This window comes from Arvicola amphibius, chromosome 1, assembly GCF_903992535.2.
Source record: "Arvicola amphibius chromosome 1, mArvAmp1.2, whole genome shotgun sequence".
NCBI lineage: Eukaryota > Metazoa > Chordata > Mammalia > Rodentia > Cricetidae > Arvicola > Arvicola amphibius.
Window position 1 is genome coordinate 133,479,055 of NC_052047.1, and position 10,994 is coordinate 133,490,048.

At 42.4% G+C, this 10,994-nt stretch overlaps 1 protein-coding gene across 3 annotated transcripts; it reads left to right on the top strand.

Moving 5' to 3' along the window:
* Positions 1-811: 811 nt before the first annotated feature.
* On the top strand, positions 812-10,911 carry Pstk (phosphoseryl-tRNA kinase). 3 transcript variants are annotated; one of them, XR_005284046.1, is made up of 7 exons: positions 812-1,077; positions 3,046-3,337; positions 3,565-3,763; positions 7,083-7,158; positions 7,650-7,743; positions 9,738-9,883; positions 10,690-10,820. XR_005284046.1 is itself a non-coding variant. In XM_038317727.2 (7 exons), the coding sequence occupies exons 1-6, from the start codon at positions 862-864 to the stop codon at positions 7,974-7,976; spliced, it is 924 nt and encodes a 307-aa protein (XP_038173655.1). In that variant the 5' UTR covers positions 812-861; the 3' UTR covers positions 7,977-7,995; positions 10,690-10,911. The 3 variants fall into 3 exon arrangements, 2 of the variants coding, with proteins under 2 accessions (XP_038173655.1, XP_038173654.1); XM_038317727.2 differs by lacking the exon at positions 9,738-9,883 and adding an exon at positions 7,930-7,995 and having other exon boundaries at positions 10,690-10,911; XM_038317726.1 differs by lacking the exon at positions 9,738-9,883 and having other exon boundaries at positions 814-1,077; positions 10,690-10,911.
* Positions 10,912-10,994: the final 83 nt, after the last annotated feature.

Here is a 10,994-nt window from a genome sequence, read left to right on the forward strand (position 1 = left end):
GAATCAAGATAACGTTTTGTTGATACCCCTATAAAAAGATGGGGAAGCCGCTCAAGTAATTCTGAATTCAACATTTCTTACACCATACACACGACATTTTCCTTGTTCTTGGCGGTTTGTGTTTTTTAGGAAGGCTAAGGAGTTTGAGAGAGGGTCTCATGTAGAACATTCGAACACTTGCTCCTCCTGCGTCTGCCTTTCAAGTGCTGGGATGATAGGCTTGTGTCCCAAATCCCAGCTCGCTACCACTTTATTTTTTTTAATCTATTGATAATCCCCATGTTCTTTCTCTTCCTGCATATGTTGCAGGTAAGATCTATCTAAGGATGTGTGTTTCCTGTCTTTATTTCTTCTCCCTTGCTGCCGCCTGGCGGCACCAAGACTCAATAACGAATACTCAACCCTTGCACTTATCAAGCCCAGGAACGGCAGAAAATAGGCTATCCTCGCTTCGCCTCCTGCTGTTTGATTCCCTGCTCTTTACCCTCAGAGCCTTCCTTAAGAAGTTTCAAGTCTCTCTTCTGAGATTTTGGACAGAGAAACCTTATTGTAACCAAACCAAAATGCAAAGCCCTAATGGCTTGAAGGTGGGGTGATTCTATCGGTAGTAAACCTAACTCAGGGGCCCTTTAAGAGTGTTCAGAAAGTACTAAAAGAAGCGCCCATACCTCCCGGGCCTGGGGTACTGGTGTCAGGGACACTTCAGGACCACTTGGTCCAGAAGGCGCCTGGACCAAAGGCATCCTTTCCGAACCCGCATCCTCGCTTGTTCCTCCAGTGTCGCCAGAGGGCGCAGCATGGTGCTGCTGCACAGCGCGTGCGCAGCAGGCGCAAAGGTTTCTGCAGGCCGCAGCGGAAGACATGAAGACTGCGGCGGCGGCTGGGGAGGTCAGCGTCGACGGGCGGCCGAAGCTGGCACTGTGCGTCCTCTGCGGCTTGCCGGCGGCCGGAAAGTCGACCTTCGCGCGTGCGCTGGCCCTCCGGCTGCCGCAGGAGCGGGGCTGGGCCGTGGGCGTCCTCTCCTACGACGATGTGCTGCCCCCCGCGCTCCTGGATGACGCTAGCACACAACCTCGGGTCAGCACCGGGAGGGGGCGGGCGGGTGTGCAGACCCGGCAGAAGCAGTGGGGCTGTGGGCTGTTGACGGCGAGTCGCCCTGGATCCTGACTCAGCAGTGCCTGTGTAGGAGGGGAGCCTGATCGAGACGAGGGGAGCTGGTTAGGTCGTGTCTAGGAGACGTAGACCTGTGCTTGGAATAATACTATACAGCGCTGAGAGCCATGCTTTGTAGGTTTTATGCAAGTTTGGGCCGTTCATATTGCTTATTCTATGCAGTGGCGCTGAAGATAAGGCCTAGCTATGTTGCCCGGTTTGATCCCAAACTCCAGGGCTCAAGGATCATCCTGGCCCCGCCTCTTACTGTATCTGGGACTACAGGTGCCACCTCCAAATCCTATGACAGAGTTTTGTTTACAAGGTGGATGTCCTAGTCAGATACCTCTGGATAACAATCCCTTGGGTAGTTGTACCATTTTGGAACTTCCCATGAGTATAAAGAACAAAAGTGATAAAAGACAAATTTCTAGGTCCCTCCAGGCTTGGTCTGCCACTAGTATTGGAAAAGGTGGTGCTTTCTGGGTTGACAGCCAAATAGAGTAATAGACTTGAATTATGTGCCCCAAGTATATACTTCTTTTTTTTTTTGGTTTTTCGAGACAGGGTTTCCCTGTAGTTTCTAGAGAAGTATATACTTCTTAATCCCTGCGCTTAGATCCTAGTGAGGCGTACCCCTGGTAGACGTGCACGGAAGCAGACCACATGGTGGAGCAGGGTCCAGTCTCCACTTACTCTACAGCAATGGCTTCTGGGATCTTCTGAAATCTTAAATTGTTACATGTGATGGTTAGTGCCTGAGTGTCACATGAATTAAGGGCAAATAGGATGACGCCGTTCTGTAAGTATGTACAAAGATAAATATATACAAAGATACATGTATTCGTTATGTGAAAAATTTTAGATTTCTCCAGAATTTGTCTGCTGCTTCAGTTTTGGTTGCGAGGGCAGGGAACAGTATTGTAATTGGGAGTTACTTGTGTGGTAGTATTCTCACCGCTTTGGATAAAGATAAAAGTTACTGATCCGGATTATTTTCCTTCACTTTGTTATTGTGAATAAAACTCCCCCTCTTGGTCACTGTGATTAGAAAATCTCCACCCTGTAGGAAGTGGCACAGATTTCCTTCTCAGTGGGTCTGTCTGGTGTGCTTTCACGTGGACAAGGCAGGAGAAGGATTCATCTCCGGTCCTTCTGTACTTCCTCCAGCCTTGACTTCAGAACTACAGTGTTCCCCACCACCCCTCACAAAACAAGATCACGTGTATTCTCAGGCTCCTTATTTTCTCCCTCCTATCTGTTCCTGCCATCTTTCCTAATCTCACAGTCCAGTTGCTGTGAGCTTAAGGTCTTTGCATCTTGGCCAGAGGACCTTCAACTGACTTATCTAGCGGTTGGTACCTCTTTTCATTTCAAGGACAAACCAACATTGTTACATCTTAGGTTATTACATCTTAGGTTGTTTTTTAGTTCAGCAGGATATTGATTTTGGCTCCTTTGTTCTCCTGTGTGGTAAAGGGCTCACTCCCTCATTCATTCACTGAACATCCATTTCTGGAACGCCTGCCAGCCTCTGCTGGAGGCCACGTGATCTAGCGGGGAGCGCTATGAAGGTGATATATCTATACACAGATAAATGATGGAAGCCCCGATAGAGTAGGGGCAGTGTACAGAATGGGGCTGCATTGCCTTCTCCACGGTCGAGTCTGAGAAGGCTTCACACAACTCTGGCAGCACTGGGGATATTCCAGGCAGAGGGTGCAGGATCTATGAAGACAGGAAGGCGTGAGAAACAAGGTGTCTGTTGAGAACTTCAAATGTCTCAGTACTGTGGGCTGAAATTTTAAATGCTGTCAGGGTGGCAATAAAACAAGATGACCAGCCTGTTCTAAAGCCTAAAATAAATTGCAATTCTTTGTTGTTGTTTTGTAGCCATCCCAGTGGAAAATGTTTCGACAAGAACTGTTAAAGCACCTGGAATGTTTCCTCGTCGCGGTCATTAGTGGGGGTCAGATGACTGCCCCACCCAACAGGACTGAAACCATGTGGGAAGATTTTATAACTTGCTTAAAAAAACAGGATTTGATCTTTTCTGCAGCGCATGAGGCTCAGCCTTGCCAGCTCTTGGCAAAAACTGCTGTTTCTAGACGTTTGTTTTTGGTGTTAGATGACAACTTTTATTACCAAAGTATGAGATATGAAGTCTACCAACTGGCTCGGAAATGTAATTAAGACTTTTTTTAATATACGGAAACATCGATTCACATATATGAAATCACAGCTGCCTTTAGTGACCATTTAATTGAATTAGGTCTATAGGATTTAATTTTTAAAGTGGCTTTTCAGTATTGCAAATGGAATTTTCCCTGCTTCATGTGGGACTAGTATATGTTTATTTCACATTTCTCGAGATACAGGCCAGTAATTTGGTGATTTTAAACCTGTTTTCAGATTCACTGGGCTTTTGCCAGCTCTTTTTAGATTGTCCCTTGGAAACATGTTTGCTGAGGAACGGCCAGAGACCCCAACCACTACCTAATGAGACCATCCGCCTCATGGAGAGAAAGATAGAAAAGCCCAACGGTGAGAAAAATGCCTGGGAACACAACAGCCTCGTAATTCAGAGTTCATCATGTTCCTTGGAGGCCAGGTACCCTACTCTACATCATCTTAGTGTTCTCCTGTGGGTAACCTGTAAAACATGCTTAACTGTACGGGACTGACCACTCGCCCACAGGCCTTAGGGAGTTGTGTGGAGGAAGAAGCTAAACGGAGAACAGCTGAGATTTGAATCCAAGTTTCTTTATAAATGTCTCTTTTTATCTGTTCAAGTTGTAATGTCTCAGACTGGGGAGATACCCCAGTGGGTAAAAAGGGCTTGGTGCACTGGACCTGAACTCAGATCCCCAGCACCGATAGAGTGGGGCATAGCTACTCACGTCTGTGGACCCAGCACTGGGTGGGGCTTGCTCACCAGCCAGTCTAGTTAGAAACGCTGTCTTTTGGTAGTCTTGTTAAAGTTGCCTAAATAGGTTGTGAAGTGTTTTCCTATAGATCTGAGCTAGAGGTACAGCTCAGTGGTCAAGCACCTGCATAGCTTGTGCTAAGCCATAGCTTGAAATCTAGTACTCCCAAAAAGGTTTAAGCTGCAATGAAACTAACCAGGGGTTTTCAATGGTCCTAGAACTCTAATAGTTGGTTACCCTGCCCATGTGTATGTGAAGCTTGCAGACTCTGCTGTCTTGGTTTCCATTGGCGATATGTCTGGAGAATTTTGGAGCAGTATATTTCTCTTAGAAATTTCATGCATGATGGAAATGTGCTGTCTAGTATGGGAGTAGCTAGCCATGAGTGTTATCGAAAGCTTAACTGTATCTAATGCAATTGAATAGCTGAGTTTTTAGTCAATTTAATGTAGCCTCATATGGCTACAAACTGTGCTGTTGAACAGTGTAGAGCTTAAGATACATTGTGCATCTTTTAGTTTAAGTTTGGTTTTATAGATACATATATATGTATATATATTTGAAATTTCCTCACTTTCCTCCCCCCCATTGCTTCCCCCATTCCTTCTCAAATCTATGGCTTATTATTGTCATATGTACATATATGTATATATATATAATATATAATAAATATATATTTATACACACAGTATATAAATACAACTTGCTGAGTCTGTTTAGTGTTGATTGTATGTATGTGATTTTAAGGCTCACAACTTGGTATTGGAATTAGAGGACTCATCCCTAGGGAAGATTCTCATTCTCTCTCTCAGCAATCATTAGTTGCCTACAGTTCTTTGTCTAGGGACAGGTCCCATAAGAATTCCCCCTTCCAAGTTAGCATGTTGTCATAGTTCAGATCTTTATTTGAGCAGGTAAATTGCTGAGATAATCATGGGTGTGGCTTCTCCGTCGTTGCTAGGAGATATAATCTCACATCACATTTTCTGGTCCACTGGCTCTTAGGATCTTTCTGTCTCCTCTTCTATGTTACCTGAATCCCCAGTACAGGGATTGTGTTGTAGATGTATCCACTGAGGCCAGACAACAAGATTGCTCTTGTTGGTCTCAACTGACTGGGTAGAGAAACTTCTGTGATGCAGGGTGAGAGCTGCACTTCTGTGTGAGTGTATGGATAAGAATCTGGAATGCTGCTGGGAAACTACGCTCGCTCACTAAAATGGTGGCAGCAGATTCTCGTCTAAGGTCCATAGCCTCGCCAGCCTCAGGTTTCCAGAACCAGGCACAATTTCCTTCCTCTTGAGTGAACCTTAAGTCCAGTTAGACAGCTGTTGGTTACTGCCAAGAAATTACTGCTACTGTTGCACCTTCAGGGATATTATGTCATGCTGGTTTTAAGATAGATTCATTCCTTGGACAGATTTCTCTGTATGGTTTCTATATAGTTTATAAATTTCACATACCCAAAACAAAACAGAACTAGCACTTAGATTACTGTTGTTTATACAGTTCATGAAATAAGCCACTGGTGAGGTTTCCAGTTTTCTAAAACAGGGTCTCTGAGTATAGCCCAGGCTGGTCTCGAACTCATGATCCTGCTTCAGCCTCCCAATTTCTGCAACTGTAGGTAGGTGTGTGTACATCATCAATGGATTGCTGTCCTTTCCGGGGTGCCTGTGTATATTCTTCCTTTGGCAGTAAGTGGCTGCTTGAGGTACTGTTCGAATGGTATCAGTTGATCTTCACTTCCTTGACGCCAGTGAGACGCAGGCCAGCAGAGTGTGGGCTTCTGTAGTTACTTTCAGCCCTTACTGTAATTTGCAGTTTTGCCCCAGATCTATGAACTTGGTCACTTGTACCTATGCAGTAGCCCCAGGGCAGCTGATTGGGGTTAGTGTCAAGCGTGGAGTTTGAAAAATACAAACTGAGAGGTAATATAATAAATGTAACTCATCCTGGCTTATAAAATAATAGTAACTACTTGGTACATACTACATTGTGCTTCCGGACACTTTACAGTGTTATTCCATCTTACAACCCTTTAAAGGTAAAAAAAAAAAATTGCATAAAAATTCCATTTTACGTTGGGATAACTAAGGCCCAGGTAAATCAAGTAACATGCCCAGGAAGCAAGTGGCAGAACCATGGGACCCAGCATAGTCACATTCTGGAGCCTGAACTCCAAATGAAAAAGATCAAGGTGGAGATGTTACATTGTACACTCACTGGCTTATAACTTCACCCCTGGCCCCTGTACTATAAGTAAAACCCAACTTCTACCTATGACTTACATGTCCTAATAATCATCCTGCCACCACCCCAAACCAGCCTCCTATGCTCTGGGCACAAAAAGTTTGTTCTTCTCGGGCCCTGGTGTTTGTGGTCCAGTGTGCGCTGCCTGGCTCAGCCATCTAACTGGAGCAATGGCGATCTGACTACCCCGTCTCTCTGTTGTCTTCACGTAGCCACTTAACAATGTCCAGGGCTGCATTTGTGCTCAGTGGTGTACCTGTCGCAGTCCATTCCATTTTCAGGATTAGAGTGGTTGGGCATTTTGTTATACTCCTAGATTAGCAGTTTCACAAATGTAGCTTTCCAATGTTTACATATGAGATGTTCAATATATATTTACTGAATGAGTGAATTCTGAGTTCTCTAGAGACCCTTGGGAAGTGAGGAAATTTGTTAATCCTTATCTAGTAAATAAACAGAAGCCAGAAGTAAACAATATCTTTCTCTAGGGACTATAATAATTTTAAAAGCCTATAGTCCAGGATGTAAATTAGCCTTTTATGAGGTAAGAATGGTTTCTAATTTGAGTTCACTTAATGTTTTACAAATGGAAGATGGCTTCCAAATCACTACGTTTATTTCCCGTTCAATAAGGACCCTGAATGACAGTTTCGCCCTCCTGCATCCAATATAGTATTATTAATGCAGGTTCTTTAAAAAGCAGATGTTTTATAGAAAGATTGATTATACTGTATCTCACTTTCTCTGTAGCCTGGAGGTGACTGATTTGTTGCTTACTGCTTTGGAAAATCCCGTAAGATGTGTTGAGGACAATACGGAACAAAAGGTAAATACGCCAGTTAGACTTGGTGCAAATGAGAAGAAAAGGCTTTTTTGCAGGGAGAGAGTTTGAGCTGATCGCAGGAGAAAAGTGAAAAGCGGTCTGTTAGCAGGATGGCACTGCACCAGCCTCTGGCTTCTGACATCCAGTCGGGGAGCTGCTGACGGCCTGTGACTGCTGGTCAAGGCCCCGTGGTAAACGTTCAGAAACGCTGGAACCTTACACTGGTGACTGAAAGCGGACAGTGATGGAAGTGTTTACACCAGCAAAGCACAGAAACACTACATATAGGTTGGAGAAAGTTTTTCTTTCTAGAAAGCCAGTTATTACACACTCGCCAGCAACTTTACAACTGAACACGATTCATTTGGATCTCCTACGAGGGAAAAGAAAATAGAAAAGCCACTGTGGCTTATCTTTTGATCCCTTCAAATGAGTCTAGACCTTGGTCATTTATTTTATAAACTGTTCCCAGTAACAATGTCTATATTACACAGGAAACAGACAGAATTATTTGTTCTACTAACATCCTCCATCAAGCTGATGAAACACTCCGCAGAACCATCTCTCAGACAATGAAAGAAGCCAAAGGTATGCGGTCTGGTTCTTTAGTGGCTGGGGTGCTCTCTGTTGCTGCCACTTCCTTGACACCAGAGCTTAGTATCGCGTTTCAGTTTAACAGTTGCTGTATGGTTATACAGCTAGACCATCCCCTGGAACTGGGTATTTATCCATTTCATTCATTTATATTGAGTGATCTTTTTTTTTTTCCACTAGATTTTTCCTTAGATACCAGGGAATCAATAGGAAGCAGAATATTTTAGTGAGGAGACAGACAAAAAGGTAATTAATTATATGAATATATGTCAGTCCCCTAAAGTAAATTTATTTTTAAGAGTAATTAGGGTGCTGGAGAGGTGGCTTAGAGGTTAAAGGTACTCCAGGATCAGGGGTCAGACAAGCATGTAATTTGAACAAGGTCACTTATTATAAATAGGAATAGTATTTTTTTAAAAAAATGTTTCAGATATGTGGTAAGTATAGCTTTTCAATCGTTGCTTTAAGTTTTTAATTTTTAACTCTACACTATGTTTAAAATTTGTTTTAAAAAGAAAAGAGCAGCTAACATTTAACTCCTTTGATATGCTATTCTTTACAATCATGTACGGTTGGTGTAATTTTATAAATGAGGGAAAAAATGGAGATTCACAGTGAATCAAGTAACTTTCCCAAGGCTGAAGAAGCTGCTAAATTTGAGGGCAACCCGAGATGAGGTTAATTCTGACTCCAGTCTGTTATAGGCCCTGCCTTTACCGTTAACTTTGTAACAGCCGAGGACACTGAAAAGAACAGTGCGTTAACTGTACCAACGGTGTGTGATATAGTGTGGAACACACTGTACCAACGGTGTGTGATATAGTGTGGAAACAGAGGCACATGTGGGAACAAGTCTCACAAACACATCCTCATACTTAATGCAATGTTTTATTTTCTCACTTTAGAATACCCATTGCCACTCATTAATGAATTACAATCCAAAACTTCTAACAGGATTGGAACAGAAATGGCAGCATAATTAGAACAAAGCAGAAACCATTCAGTTTTTTCTCAGCTATTTGCCTCTTGTTCTGTTCTATGCCCAAATCACTCACCATTCCCACCCACTGGAAAATGCAGGCTCTTCTGGAGGGGAGAGGAGTGGGTACTAGTTTCTAAATGTGTGCTTGAATAAAACTAAAAATTTAATTTCTCTGCCATCAAGAAAGTGAGATGACAGCCCACATATGGGATAAAACACTTGCATATATTTCATGAGAAACCTGAATATATAAATATAAATATATAGAGAACTCTTTACTATGCAGTAACACACAAGTAACCCAATCTTAAAATGGACAAATATCTAAATAGACATCTTTTTCCCAAGGGAGACACAGAGATGATCAACATTCAAATGAAGACATGTTGAAATTTAGTGAACAGCAAAATATAGATCAAAACCATAGGATATACCACTCCATAGCCATTAGAATGGCCAAAATGAGAAGGTCCAAGATTTGTTGAAGATGTGGACAAATTAGAGCCTTCACATCCTACTGGTGGACATACAGAATGATGCACAGCTGCTTTGGAAACAGCCAAGCAGTTCTTCTAATGTTACGACGTGGCCCAGCTATTCTGCTCCATGGTGATAGGTTTGAGAGAGATGAAAACTTAATGTTGATACAATGCCTGTTTATAGCAGAACTATTCACAACAGCCAAAAGGTAGAAACAACCCAGCTGCCCATCACCTTATAAATGGAGAAGTACAATGAGGTCACCCATACAAGAATGTTGTGTGTCTGCAAAAAGAACTAGAATACTGGCCAGGAGAGAACATGGGGAACCTTGAGAACATCCCAACTGGAAGAGGTCATATGAACATCCAGAGCTGGGAATCACAGCAGGATTAGCGGTAGATTAGGAAGGGCGACTGTCAGAGGATACAGGTTGCTTTTAAGCTGTGAAAGTGTTGTAAAACTAACTATGCTGGTGATTGCACATATGTGAGTAGTCTAAAAACCATTACTTTTTTTGAGACAGGGTACCTCAGGCTGTCATGGAACTCATTGTGGACCAGGCTGGCCTGAACTCACAGCTCTCCCCGCCTCTGCCTCCCCAGTGCTGGGATTAAAAGAGAGTGCCACTATGCAAGCTAAACCATCACATTTTACACTGATACATTTATGGTAAGTTATATCTCAATAAAGCTAATTTCAGATGCTCAGTAACACTACCCATATGGCAGTGCCTGGTCGCACATTTCCATCATCATAGAAAAGTTACTTGGGACAGCTGTTCAAATGTATTATTTATCAGCTTCAAAAGACCAAATTGTCGTTTTATTTTTCAAAGCAAAAGATGGAAAAGAGGTATCCTGGCTCAAAAAGTCCAGCATGGCATTGCAAGCCTTTAATCCTGGCACTTAAGAGACAGAAGGATGCCAGCTATGTAAGTTTAGGGCTTGGGGTCAGCTTGATCTACATAGTGAATTCCAGGCCAGCCAATGAATCTGTCTCAAAAAAAAAAAATCTTTTTAGGGGGCTAGAGAGATGGGTGTGTAGTTAAGAGCACTTGCTGTTCTTTGCAGAAGATCTGTGTTTGGTTCCCAGCAGTGATGTGGCGGCTCATCTGTAACTCCAGTAATAGACCTTATGCCTTCTTCTAGCTTTTATGAGCATCAGGCATGGTAGGATGCTCATATATACATGCAGGAAAAACATTCAAATATATAATATAAAAATAAATAAAATCTTAAAAATATGTATCCTTTTGTGTTTGTCTTCGGCTCATACACCAAAGTAACTACTTAAACTGCTTGTGGCTCTTGTTTTAGATAACTTTGCTAGATTACATTAATGTTATTTCTTGTCCATAAATTATTACAATGCACCTAATTGTTTATTCGAGAATCTGGCCTATTTGATGTAACCAGATGTCAATAGACAGCCCAAACTGCCTTACAGAAATAATCTGAGAATATCTTCTATTTTAGATGAGAAAATACCCCTTAATAACTTGAAGCGTCTAGCAGAAGACCTTAACAAGCTCAAAGCAGATTTTTTGGAAGATCTACGACAAGGAAACAGAAAATATCTGTGCTTTCAGCAAACCACCGACTTATCAGATATTATTTCTTCTTTTTGTGATGAGAGAGATACTGTTGTGCAGAAGTATTTTTCAAAGCAACATTAAACTTTCTGAATTTCTAATCAAATTCCTGACTTGGGTAAACTTTTGCAAACAATTTTGTATGACTGGGTGTTTTCTAGACCAATATTGTGAACTGCCAAAGACCAT

Bases quoted from the DNA above. Each gene is read 5' to 3' on its own strand.
- Pstk (XM_038317726.1), top strand. From the start codon at position 862: ATGAAGACTGCGGCGGCGGCTGGGGAGGTCAGCGTCGACGGGCGGCCG. The intron at 1,078-3,045 runs GTCAGCACCGGG...GTTGTTTTGTAG, and splicing joins ACGCTAGCACACAACCTCGG to CCATCCCAGTGGAAAATGTT. The intron at 3,338-3,564 runs GTAATTAAGACT...ACCTGTTTTCAG, and splicing joins CTACCAACTGGCTCGGAAAT to ATTCACTGGGCTTTTGCCAG.